Source organism: Catharus ustulatus, chromosome 5 (assembly GCF_009819885.2).
Source record: "Catharus ustulatus isolate bCatUst1 chromosome 5, bCatUst1.pri.v2, whole genome shotgun sequence".
NCBI classification, from domain to species: domain Eukaryota; kingdom Metazoa; phylum Chordata; class Aves; order Passeriformes; family Turdidae; genus Catharus; species Catharus ustulatus.
Genome location: NC_046225.1, coordinates 51,607,724 through 51,621,482, shown reverse-complemented (window position 1 = coordinate 51,621,482; position 13,759 = coordinate 51,607,724). Strand labels below are relative to the sequence as shown.

Below are 13,759 nucleotides of genomic sequence, written 5' to 3'. Positions count from 1 at the left end.
AGGCTTGGCTTTTCCTTGTATGGCTTTGCCAAGGGGCTGTCACAGCAACCAGACCTTAGACAGCTCAGACATCTGTGCACTGCACTGTGTCTTGTGTACATTTCACAAGCCATCTGAAGGACTAAGGGAGTGATAGCTGTTTTCACTCTGAACCTGTGTGAAATTGCCTGGCCATCTCAGAAAGCCATACCCAGGCTTGCCAGGTGGTGCTTAAAGTCCTGGACTTTGCTCAACTGCTAATTAACAGGTTTCACAAAAGAGAAGAGGCATCTGATGATGCTGAGCAGTGTATAGGGAGCATGGATAAAAGCTTTTTTTTTTCTGTCAAAGAAACCCTTTTCCACAAATCCAAAATTATTTTCAGCACATCTAAGTGACAGTTTGAGGTAATCAGGAAGACTTGGACTATTTGGAGACAAACATGTTAATTAATTAAAGTTTTCTCATTGCTTTGTCATTGCAAAATTGACACAATAACGAAAATCTTTTTTGAAAAAAAATAGACTGATATTCAAAAGTCTGATTTTTGCCATTTTATTCTAGGTGACGTTTTTCCTGGCTTTATTTATACAATGTGACTTTTTTTTTTTTTTGGCAGTGGAAATAAAGTGCTCACAGGATACCCAGAGACTGGTATCTTGAAAGGAGGAAGTGAACAGGAGCACCCCTTGCCAGTGATGGAGCGCAGCTCACCTGCCAGACTGAATCTGCCACTGACTCAGGATGAAAGTAAGACTCTTCCTATGCATGTGTTCTTCTCCAGACAGAAATCAAGCACAAATCTAACTCAAAGGTTTTTGGAGATTGACAGTACACATATATCTTCACAACTGGAATGTCTCAGACTAAAAATTTATTTTATGTTAGCAAAGATAAATATGTTAAGGTGAAATTTAAACTCCTCTTGTTTTCATGAGAGTTTTTGCAGCAGGTATATATCTTGTTTATAGGCGTGCATGTTCACAGTAGCAGTTAAAATGGTTCTCTTCAAATCTTTTCCGTAATCTTACATACATATAGGATTTATCTTGAGAGTATATTTCCACCACTTATTTTGTGTTTTTATACCTAATTAAATTCTTCATGTCCATTTCAGTCCAGTAAAAATCACTACTTGTGATATGTAACCTTTTCAAGCCAAGCCTAAAGCGACACCTGCCTCAATTTTGTCATTAACAATGTCTAATGACATTTAAAGTTAATTTATTTTTTTAGCTCCCATATGTATTGATGTTTTTGAAGGAAGAAATTTCCCTAAAGCATTGCTGTCATGAGGGTGACCCTAAAAAAAAGGGCAAATGCACAAATTTAGCACGAATTATGCACGAATTATCCATCTAATACAAGCAGACAGTGGAAAGTAAATAAGTAGACTAAAGACAGAAAGTGAATGCAAATTTTGAAATCAAATTTTAGATTTTTGTTTTCAGTTCAGCATAAAAAAATCATTATTCTAAAAAATGAAGTGTCTATGCATGGAAAAGCTTTCGGTGTTATTACTTGCTCCAAATGCAAATTTGATCTCCTAAACTTAGTAGGTTTGCTTTCTTTGTCTCAGTTTTATTGTATTCTTAGTGTTTGATCAAAGTTGCACAAAGAAAGAAAGAAAGAAAGCAGAATATATATTATCCAGCAATATAGCCTTGGAGATTTGTAGTAGTGATTAAGCAGACTTAACAGGTCTGACAGTTTTAAACTATGTCTGCTAATAACTCTGCTTCAGGATTTTCCTAGGTTCTTTTCAACAATTTCGTCCTCTGCAAGTATTCTGACAACTCCTTTCTTGGCTTTTAAGGCATCCCATCCTTGCTCCCTCCTTAAGCCCTTAAATAATCAGGCGTGTGGGTTTATTGTCTTGATACCAAAATAGATAATAGGTCTTTCATAGGCCTCAGCAAAGTTTTCATTCTCTTAACCAGATGATTGGCACACAGCAGGGTAAGGCTTCTCCCCAGCGTGTGCCCCACAAAATTCATCTTGCCAGGGTCAAGGTAATGCACTGTTTCTCAAAGATGGAATGGTTGGCTGCCTGGGCATCTCCCAGATCATTGCTTTTTGCTGTGAGGCTTTAATTGTCACTGCAACATTTGAATCACAGAAGAAAATTACATAGGAGTTGCTGTTCATCAGTAGGTTTATGGAGAGAAGTGACTCTACCACCATCCAGTTAACTTGCTATTGAGAAGTTTGGATCCTCCAGCACCATAGAAATTTCAGTCTCTGGTTCCCCTTTCAGAAATCCATTCAGCAGCAGGGTAGATCATGTGTGTATGAAGGTAATGCAAAAGGATGTTCCATAGAGGTCTTCTGATGTAGCAAAGCCAGTCTCTGACTTCCTGGAGGGTTTCTGAGAAGTTCGTTTTAGAGAACAGTACATTTCTCTCCTTTGTGGTGTGCCTACAATCTATGATGGTCTGCAAATATTGACAAAAACATTTTGCCTCAAATACTGAGTTTTTCCCACCTCTTGCTGTAGATGTGTCCTGGAATCAGCAGTTGACAAAGCGATCTCCACAGTGCACAGAGGATGTTCGGCAGAGACAATTCCTGGGCCAGACTGTGGGACAGCAACCAAGCTCCACAGGGGAAGCAAGGAGGTGAGAAGACAAAAGTTACTGAAGAGATTGAGAAGTCCTACTTGCTCTGTTCTCCCTTATATTCCTGCTCAGCATCCTTTATTGCTTGGGTTTGATTGGTCCTGCAGTGTGAAGACACCATTTGTGTTTGGCTTTCCCACCAAGGTTACTAATTTCAGGAGGGAGCACACCCCCTGCATGCCTCCCACTTCTTTCTCCATAGCGTTTCTAGCACACTTCTGCATAACTTTTCATGTGCTGAATTTGTTTTAAGTGCCTGAGACAAACATTTATAGCTACTAAATAACTAAATATGAGGGTGAGAATGTCAGGTTATATCTGCCTCTTTGAAGCCGATATCCAAGAACTTCTTCCAAACACATATAGATTGTTACTTTCCAGTTCTTTAAAGATCTTACTTTTTAAAAGAAGATACATGTAGAGTAGTATTTTCTTTCTGCTGTAGATTTTGGTGATGTCTTTTTTCTTTGCTGCTTTGCTTGTGCTTTTGAGTAAGCCTTGCTGAACGGTAACTCCAGTTCTTTTGGTAAAAAAGGTATCTGTTTACCTTATATTTACAAAAAGAAGCTATGTAACAAGAAATGAACATCTGTTTTCATTAGCATATATATGAGCACAGTCTTCTGCAGGACCTGTTACCTCTATTAAGGTTGTATCCAGTCAAAGTTAATGTAGATTGAGGTTTGATTACCTATTCCTCATTATAAACTGCTTGTGTATGTGTTTGAGAAAATTGTTATTTAATCTGTGAACCATTTTAAGCTGTTAGAGTTTGGATCAGTCCTATGATTTCTGATAAAAACCATGGGTTTGGTCACTAAACTCTTTCAGAGTAGCATGGATACAAATTAACCATTAACCAAATAAACCACTTTTTGGTGTTGGTAGCTTCCTTTTTACTCAGTAAAGGGCCAACAGAGAGTGTGGTGGGGTATGGTGGCTTGGTTTAACCCTCCTTCATCATGGTAGGAGCTATGATGGATTGGTGGGGTGGGCAGGAGTCTCCACATGGCTGATTTCCTTGAGGTACCTGACTGAGCAGTTGTGAACAGATTAAGAACCAAAATCCAGAAATTCACTAACTGGAATTTCTCCATACAAAACTTGGTTTTATTTGTTGTTCTGCTGTAGTAATGCATCTTCTCTGCTGTATTTCAGGGTTGGCTATCATGAGAATTTTCGATCTGGGCCGTCATCTCCTTGCTCTCCTGCTGCTCTAAGTCAGTCACCCAACAGGTACTAAAGGTCAATAACGAATTTTGCAGACCAAACACATCTTGTAGTTGCTGGTGAACTGCCAGAGTGAAAATCCCAATAGTATTATGTGGATGCACTATTAAGTCTGCTAAATGCTGCAATTCATAACTGTCCATGGGATAAACGTGCAGCTCACTCTCCCATATTTCTTGCCTGCTTCACTGGTACTGTTATGTTTTCAAATAACACAGTTCAGAAAGCAGCTCTAGAACCTGCTAGATCATTGTAGTTTCAATAAAATTGAAATGGGACAGTATAAACTTGAAAGTGTGAGCTCAGACCACGTAAGCCAAAGGATGCCTTCATTGTAAATAGTCACATGCTCAGGAGTAAGATCTGTTCTAGACATTGGCACTTACTTGCTGATTTTAAAATAATTTTTTCCTTTCATTTCCAAGCTGGAAATGCATTTTGCTTTTTTACTGATTTTTAGTTTGCCCACAATCATGCTAATCTCCTAGAGATTTGATTCTCTCAAGCAATCTGTCCATCTTTCAATGAGTTATGTGTACCAACTCTAAATAAATGTTAACTCTAGACTGATTAAATCACTGATAATTTGGGGTATACTAAAATCAATTTGCTTATTAAATAGGGTAAATTAATAAACACAGAACACAGCAAGTTTCTTTCTCTTTAAATTACATTGTTCTTCACTTTTCAGAGAAAAGCCCTCCTGTTGTCACTTGCATTGATGTGAAGCTATTGGGAATTTTTTACATGAACAATTTATTATGTTTTTAACCATAGCTGCAGTTTTCATGGGATTGCATATCATTTCCTTGCTACAGGTCACTAGTTGTGATAGCTACTTCATACTATTTAGCAGCTGTATTCTGATCTGAGAATCTTTTGCATGATCTTTTCCTGAACTAAATCGTAGTTTTGTAAATAATTGATAGGATGTAATTCATTTTCCACTAAAACATTAGAAAACTCTTAAAAACTTCCCAAGATTCAAGATTTTTAACTTGCTCTTGTAGTAATTCTGCTAGTGGAGAAGAAGTAAAAACAAAGGTGAACTCAGGAATAACATAGGACCAGAAGGGTTGAGGCTATAGGAGGGGAAAAAAACCCAGCAAAGTTATTCTAAAAGGAATATGATAATGAAGCAACAAGACAGTCATGTGTCTGTGCTGCCTGTGTGCGTGGTGGACTCAAGAGTTGGAAGCAAGGACAATTTTCTAATTGAGATGAGTTTTTCTGCTGCTTCTGTCTGTCTTTCTCTGTGTCTGGGTTTTATTTTGGCTTTTTTTCCCAAAATGGCTCTTTGTCATGCTGCAGTCCAGATCTGTCTCTGTTGGTGGCTTGTTATGTTGCTGCATCAAAACCTTAAAGCAAGAGATTGTAAACTTGCTTATCTGAATAGGATTTCATCAAACTGTCTTTTCAAATCTCATGAAGTATCACAAGGTTTCTCTCCTGGTTTCAGTACTGGCTGAAAAAAGCATGGATGACACAGAACAACAGTTCATCTCACTAGGCCAAGCATCAGTTCTGGCAGGCTGACAGGCAGGAGAGAAGTGAAGAGCATGAGACCCATAGAAGAGGGCACCTGCACTGCTATTAAAACCATTATGAAAAAGGGTACCAGTTATTCCTGGGGCTCTGAGCTTTCACCCACCTATCACCTACAGCAGATTTATGAGAGAGGTCTAGACAGTCCTTCAGGACTGCTGAAGGAGAAAATTGAAATATTTTCTGCATTGCAGATGGAGGTCCAATTTCAGGCTTTCTCTGGCCAGTTACAGTATTTAATGGATGCAGCATCACAGACTGAAATGAGTCAGCCAGTGCCTGGTCTGTGCTACTGTACTTACACTGTCGCTGTTGACTTCACCAGCTTGATTGGGTGCAAGAATAGCATCCCTGTTTTCTGACTTGCAGTGAGCAAGTCCATTTGTAAACAAATTGAAAATTTTCCAGGCTGAGAATATGATTCAGGTAATTTGTGTGAATTGCTGTGGTATTGATTAGGTCTAAGTAACCTTTACTGTAAGAGTGGCACTGGAGCAGATTGCCCAGAGAGACTGTGGACTCCCCATCCCTAAAGGTGTTAAAGGCCGGGTTGGATAATCGATCTAGTGGAAGATTCCTTGCCTATGGCAGGGGGGTTGGAGCTACATAATCTCTAAGGTCCTTTCCAACCCTAACTGTTCTGTGATTTTGTGAATCCACAGGCATGGTTCCCTGTCATCCAGGCCTCTGTTAAGAGGCTTGCGTCTCCTTTGATCTAGCACAGCAGACTGGCAGGGAAATGTGCCTGAGTTGCTGTGCATTTAAGCATTTTAAGCCCTTTGCTTGCTCATCTGGAAGGCAGACATGCAGGTCGATTCAGTAACATGGCTGAAGGGTCAATGTGTATTTATGAAAACTCCTCCAGTGCTCCCTCCTCCCCTTCTGTCCCTCTTGATACTTATCAAATATTTGGCTTCATTTTAGCATCAGTTGCTGTGTTCTTAGAGCCATGTTTGTTTCCTAGGTCTGTCAGTGGGAAGAAGCTTTGTTCGACCTGTGGTCTCCCTCTTGGAAAAGGAGCTGCCATGATTATTGAAACACTCGGTCTTTATTTCCATATTCAGTGCTTCAGGGTATGGTTCTTGTTTTATCAAGAAAAATCTCAAGTCATGCACAGTGCAAGTAGAGAGTAGATATGAAACTGAAAATGAGAGGACCAGGGAATTTACATGGTTGTTATGTCTAAGTGTGTTTGTAAAGATAATGTGTTATTTTGCAGACAGGCACATTAATTGGACTGAAACCTGTGATCAAGCAAGCAAACTTAGCTTCTGTACTTATGGGGGTGGGGGAAAGCATCATATAATTTCTCTGTTGTGCTCATTGTTTTTTAAATATAACATTATTCACCTTGTGGGTTTTTTTAGGTGTTTTTTTTTTCCTTCCAAAATCGTAATTAGTCCCAAAGCCATCTCTTATGTGCCCCATGCTTGCAAAGCTTTGACTATGGAATGAATGATGTATTCTGGTTTTTACCACAAATATTTCCTGACTGTTCTTGAGTCTTTCAGTTTGGAAATACCCCAAAGTGTTTTCTAGAGAACTCAGAAAGTATTTGTTTCCATTATCTCTGACTCAATTGATATTACACATTTGTGAAGACTTTTTTGAATTTAAACATTTACCCAGACTAAATCTCTGGCCTCTTTAAGCTTTATCCATCACAACTGACCTGCCTCCAGAACACAGCCTCGAAGTCTGATGTCCCATACAATAATAAGACTTCACTTCTGTGTAAGTGAAGGCTGCTGAAATCTAGTCCTAAACAGTTTTGACTCTAGAAGAACCCTCTTACTGATTTGCAGTGTTCCCCAGGAGTGTGGGCTGGGTTCTAGGGGGTATTTTTCTTACTGTTCCAAGAACTACTTAAACAAAAGTAAAAATTTGGGAAGAGTTGTGACAGACAGTAGGGCATAATCTCTCTTACTTTCTCTGTTCTTAAACTGACAGTGTGGTGTTTGCAAGGGACAGCTGGGAGATGCAGCAAGTGGCACAGATGTCAGGATTAGAAATGGTCTCCTTAACTGCAATGATTGTTACATCCGATCCAGAAGTAAGTACCAAATACTGGGACCTCCAACAATCCCCTGGCCATGATTTTAACTGGCAGCTTTGTCTGGCTCTGACACTCAGGCATAGCTTCACCATGGGAAGAGAAATCTTCCCATGTCATTTTAATTATTTTCTCCTATCTGAAAAAAATTTCCCAGCCAATTAAATTTTGCCCAGAGGATCTCTGCTCAGCACTATCAGACTTAAAGGCTATTTCTGTGCATAAACATAAACTCCTATACTATGCACACATATTGCATGACCTGGAGGCTTGAACCTCTCACATCACATGAGATAATATAGATAAATCTACCCAGTCTAGGACTCTGGGCTGTGTCTGGAGAAGTTCCCAATTTTTAAATCTCTAGGGCTCCCTTTTGTGGACAAAATGCTCATGTGAAATATTGAGAACATTCTGTAACTCGTAGTGAAGCCTTGTGGTGGTATTCCTAGATATGTGCTAAATAGTGTTGCTTGTCATAAATTTTGAAGAATGAGCCAGACAATTGCATGTCAGAATGAATACTTTGTGATTTTGCTGCCTTAGAGCAGGTCACCTAAATGTCTTTCCAAGTCCTGGATTTCTGTGGCTGATACCAAATTACTAGAACATTTTAGCTTCACTCCAATGTCACCCGTGATGGTCAGGGCTCATGCTGGTTTCCATCTTGTGGAAAACAGTAAGATGCAAAACAATAGGAGTAATTCTTGTCTTCCTGTTTAAATATTATTTGGTATATTCACTGCCTACAGTTACAACTGATAAGTGCACATCTAGAGCTCTTTTTGCTTCCGATTTCCCTTGTCCTCTCTCAAAAGCACTGGCTGTAGCAATCCAGGAGTAGGAAAGGAACCTCCCTACCTTTGCCAAAAGAAAAATGGATACTTTTGCTCTGATGCTTCAGGAAGGAGATACTTCTCCATCAGCAGAGCTAGAGGGTGCTATTGTATAACTGTTTTTTTGGCGTTTTTTTTCTTAAATTCTGCTAAGAAATGTTATCAACTTTTTATTATTTAACTTGAAATATTTAGAAATATCTTTTTCCCTTTGTGCTTGATACTATAAACCTTCCTTTTGTGGATGAGTTCCTGAACCTTAAAATGCAGATTTGCACATCCATCTTTACACAAAAGAGAGGAGGAAGGTATAAAAGTTATCATTTCCTTTTTCTCTTAGTCCTTTTCACTTAAATAGAAATTGATGTCCCTTGAGGATAGATGAAAAGTCAAAGAAATTATCAGCTTATATACTGTAGAAATCACTCTGTCCATTATCATTTCTACAGCAGTGTTATTAGAAAATGCATTACAGAGCTGTGTGCAGTGTTTCATGTAATAATGTTTTGCATTTGTATGTACCCAGCAGAATGGTAACCAAGACCATGACAGAGGAAATAGGTTTTGAGAAAGTGTATGACTCCTGAAGAATAATAATAGCAAGAGGTTCTTAATTTTTACTACAAATTGCCTCTTCCTGCTCTGTCCACTGGTCATGCAAAATCTCAAAATCCAGTTAGTTGAATTTAAGCTACAGTAACTGTTATTGACAATTCAAATGGACTGGTCTTGGTAGAATTGCAAATATTACTAGTTGCTAATTTTTAACTAAAATTTGATACACTGCACACCTGAAATTAAGAATAAACTCGTGCAATGTCAGTGTTTTGTCTTTCAGTTCTGGGAATAATGGTGAAAAATGTCAAATCAGTAGTTTTATTGCGTGCCTTCCTGCCCCCACGGCTGCATCTGAAACCTGTGCAGCAGTGGGCAGGAGTGACAGTCTCTGTCTAACCTAGTGTTAGTCACTGTAGTTTAGAGACACATATGGACATCTTGATTAAATATTTTGGCTCCCAGCAGCTTATCTGAAAAACTGTTTCAAAATAAATCATAAAAAAGGTGACTAGCATCAAGGATTATGTAGTGGTCCAAGGTCCAAAGTATTTCTGGTTTTCAGATAAAAGTGGATGCGGTTTTTATCAGTAGGTTGTTTCTGTACCACCAAACCTCACAAGGAAGGAAATTCTCTATTCAATGTCAAACACACAGAATGGTCACAGGTTGATGAGTGTCGAAGTCAAAGTGAGAAATAAATTAATGAGGTTCTGTATATGGTCAAATAGCACAAGGAGTCTGTAGCACCAGGTAGCACAAACTAGGCACAGCTGAAGATGGCTCAGCAGTCCTTTGCTTTACTATTTGCTGCTGCAGAGCCTAAAATAAATATACACATAAGTACTTTGGCTGTAAAATAAGATAAAACTTCATGCAGAATGCAATCAACATGTGGCAAGGAAAATGTATTTCCTCTGGAATTATGCTGAATTCTCTCTGTAGTAGTTGCTGACCCAGCTTTGCAGGAGAAAGAAAAAACAGGGCACAAATATATATAGCTCCAGATGCATTTTTTTAAATTGTAGAGATCATGTAAAGAAAAGTCTGTATTTGTTAAAATTTGTAACCAATTACTTGTTTTGGTTTTGTTTTACCTAGCTGCTGGACAGCCAACTACATTGTGACATGACTTTCAGTCGTAATAACTTTCAAGAAGGAACTCTCTTCTCATATGTATCGGCTGCCTCCAGACAATCACTTGTAAAAGCTTGAATCCATGGACATTATGGCTCTCATCTTGTTTTTAAAAACTCACAAAAAAGCTGCACCTGCTCCTTTGAAATGCAATATGTTGGTTTTTGCTTCCTTAAGAAATTTGCAAAGTATGTATGACTGTGTTTGGGAAGGCAAAGCCTAAGTACTATAAATAAAAATAAAACCACTTTCAGGTATGCTTATGATACCCAGTCTGTTATCTTGTTCTTTTGAAAGTAATAAGAGAATAAACATGCAATAAAGCTGTTTTGTTTTAATATTTCTAGCAATTAAAAAGTTTAAGTTTACAGAACCTTTATAGATTATGCCAACTTGAGCTGAGAAGTAATTTTGAGATAGTATCTAATCAGTGCATTTGAAAAACTAAACATCACAGCACGACTTCTCTGTTATAACTGAAGCTATAACTTTTTTTTATACAGAGACTAGTTTGATAATACATCCTGTAATTCTGAAGCCTTTTGTGTTTATATTACCTTCAATGGAGGGTAGAAGTTAAACAAATAAATTATTGCACCTTTAGTCATAGGATTTTTTGTTTGTGTACCTCAAGTAATGTTCATGTCTATAGCTTAATATTCTCTGAAATAAAGATTCCTTCATTAAACCTAAAGACTGCATACCATTAACAATGGAAAAATTCCCATCAGGAGCAATCCTTCTTAGTAAGTTCAGCAGCCTGTATTGCTATTAAACTCAATGAAAGGTGATGTGGGGGAGAGGCAGCCGAGCAGGCAGACCCAGCAGAGTTGTGAGTCTCTGAGCTGCAGTTCGATGCTGCAGTGAAGCTTTTCTCTGTGGTACATAACTTACCAATCGATTTGAGTGGGTTGGACATCTGCTCGTTCACTTGCAAGCATTACACTTGGTTGAACTCTCATGCAGAGACACGTGTGGTTTGGGTACCCCCCAGGGTAGAGAATTAGACAGCCTTGAGCCTGTGTTCCTCCATCCACTACCCAAAAATAGTCAGCAAATCCCAGAAGTGTGGAGGATGGGCAGGGAGGAGGCTGGAGCCACAGACAGAAAAACCACCTTGCCTGTGTTTGGGATAATTTTCCTTTGTGCTCTTTGATTAAGCATGTGCTCCTTACTAAAGTGATCCAACTGCTCATTGAAACAGAGGTTCAGCAGGTATCAACAATACACAAACAAAGTTAGGGAATGTGTTGCAACTGTAAAATATCCTAGCACTTTTTGGTGAACAGTTACCGGAAATACCTTCAAATGAGGGGAAAAAAGATCTTTTTCTGCCTTAAAACCACTATAAAACTAAATGTATAGAGATTTCTTTTATCTATGTGCATATCTGTCATCTTTTGATGTATTAGTAAATATAAATGAAGTGGTTATTAGGGAAGCAATAATTCTGAGTTGTTCTCTAGGTAGCAATTATTTATTGAAATGCTAGACAGTTGCTTGCATGTGAGTTGCATAACCATGCAAAACTGCGTGTCATCAAACACACATGTGATGTCGTTGGAGGACATTGTGACTATCTGCTGGAAAGTTACATGTTACTTCTTAAATATTGTGCCTTAGAAAATGCAAAGCTGTTGCACACTGTCAGCAATGACTTATGGATGCAATAAATCCAAAAAGCTGAAGTCCTTCATGGACTTCACCTGGGGAATATTTTTAAGTAAAAATAAAATAAATCAGACAAATGTTTTGGAACTAAAAGTGATACCCTATATTTTAATCAACCACCTGCATGATCTACTGTTAAAGGGTTTTGATAACCAGGATGCTTATTCTTTGCTTGTGGTTGTTGTAACATTTTCCCACAAAGAGTGTGCAACATGGAATTTCAAGAAGCGGATTTTGTAACTGACTTGGTACATCTGTATAACTCCATGCGCTGCATTAAGGATATGTAATTATATAATGTCTGAACCTAATTTTTAAATGAGACTGTGCATGCTTGTGCATCTATTCGATATGAGTCTCTAGCACTGCTTCACCCATGTGATAGAGTAGATGTGAAAATCAGTCCCCAAGTGATTCTAAGGGTTGGTTGTCTCAGAGGTCAGGTCTGCTTCTCATTCATGTGGGGGTAAGTGCCCAAAGGGCTTAGGAGCATGGCTGGGATGAAGTGCATGAACGAGGGGGGAGGGATATTACATCGCACTGCAGACACATCACTGGGTCTCTGGAGCTGCTTAGAACTTGATCCCAGTGTCTATCAGGTAGTTTTGTATATGCATGCTTTAGCAAAGTTGATTGTATGTGAAGTGAAATGAAGCAGCGCTCGACAATGACAATTTTTTCCCCTAATGAACATCTATTCACCAGCACAGCATAATTTTCAACAGTTTTCTAAATCGTACTTGCCAACTTCTTATGTTTGATTTTTTTATTCCCTCTGGAATCTTACATGGAAAATTCATTCAGGCTAAGATTTTTTTTTCTTTCTTTTTTTCCTTTTTTTTTTCTAGTTTAAACACATTAAGATCATGCATTTCTAATCAGGAACTTTGAGCACAGAAAAAAGTAATGCTTTCCTACATTCGAACTGCAATGTAAATGTATTTGTTGCAAAAAATGATTTATTATTACTGAGCAAGTACAATATGTGTAATGGGTTTTAGATGTTCTGGAATTTATTTAGCCTCTTACTACTTCAAAGAACCTGAACAGGTGTCATAACCCATCTGTATTTTACAAGCCCATTTTCATGGTGTATTTTTTCTTACTCTTGCTATGTAGTGTTATTGATGCAGTACATCTGTAATTTCCAGTGAATGTTGTAAAGGTTGGTGAACCAGAAGGGGACCATCCTTATCTGCATGTCCATTCAGGGACAAGGATCGCTCTCCTAGCTGGGGCTAATGTTGAATACCAATTATGCTAATTTTCCCTTTATTTTATTTATTCTAAAATGCCTCTGGAAATTAGGAAAACTTGTCTAAAACTCAACAGCTTTTATAGTAAATGTATGTTTATAAATAAAGTGTTGATTACCTTTGGTGGTGTTGATTTTACTTCTTCTAACTAACTTCTGTTGCATGAACCTGGATTGCAGAGTGCAGGCTTCTGCTTGGTTGGGTTTGGCTGAGCCAAGCTATGTTCCCCAGGACTTAGTATACAAGATGAGACAATAAAAAATACATAGCTGAGATGGCAAAATACAGTGTATAGCCCTCTATTCACAAGAGCATGTGTGCCTGTTGTGGTAAAACATGAACAAAAAAGATTTTCTGTAGAGAGGCAAACCCAGAGTCCCCAGATCTTTCATCAGTGTTGGTGAGCTGTGGTTCAGATCTTCACTCAACAAAGCACTTTATATGTGACAATGCAAATATGTATTTGGTTAATTCCACTTCTACGTAGCAAAGATCCTGGAGTTTGTGCTTAGTTTTGCCTATGCTGGGGTATCTCACTAATTCTTGAATTGCAACAAGTGTGTGACTTGTCCAGTCACCAGCAGAAAGTTCACACAAAATCTTAAACTGACAATGTCCCTTTTTCTACTTTTTAATTGGGTCTTAAGTGGATGACGAGTTTGGGTTTGTGCCAGTAGAGCATCTCCGCTGTTAGATGAGTCATGGGGATGTACAGACAATTTAATTTTTTTTAATTCATTCATTCATTAATTCATTTTCATCCTGGTGCTGTAATGGCAGTGGTGGTGGTCATACATTATTCCTGCACGTCCATGAGGGCCAGCATTCTCTCTGCTGGCAGAGGCATGCTGGGGTTCCCAGCAGTGCCATCGGTGCCCT

The 13,759-nt window shown here is 38.5% G+C and overlaps 1 protein-coding gene across 1 annotated transcript in view; it reads left to right on the top strand.

Moving 5' to 3' along the window:
* Positions 1-13,002, top strand: part of LIMCH1 (LIM and calponin homology domains 1) — a 181,749-nt gene extending 168,747 nt beyond the window's left edge. The window contains exons 30-35 of the mRNA XM_033060793.2: positions 599-729; positions 2,477-2,597; positions 3,756-3,833; positions 6,337-6,445; positions 7,323-7,425; positions 9,918-13,002. Of these exons, the coding sequence (XP_032916684.1) occupies positions 599-729; positions 2,477-2,597; positions 3,756-3,833; positions 6,337-6,445; positions 7,323-7,425; positions 9,918-9,943 (568 nt within the window). The 3' untranslated portion in view covers positions 9,944-13,002. The remainder of the gene's footprint in view (positions 1-598; positions 730-2,476; positions 2,598-3,755; positions 3,834-6,336; positions 6,446-7,322; positions 7,426-9,917) is intronic.
* The last annotated feature ends 757 nt before the right edge of the window (positions 13,003-13,759 follow it).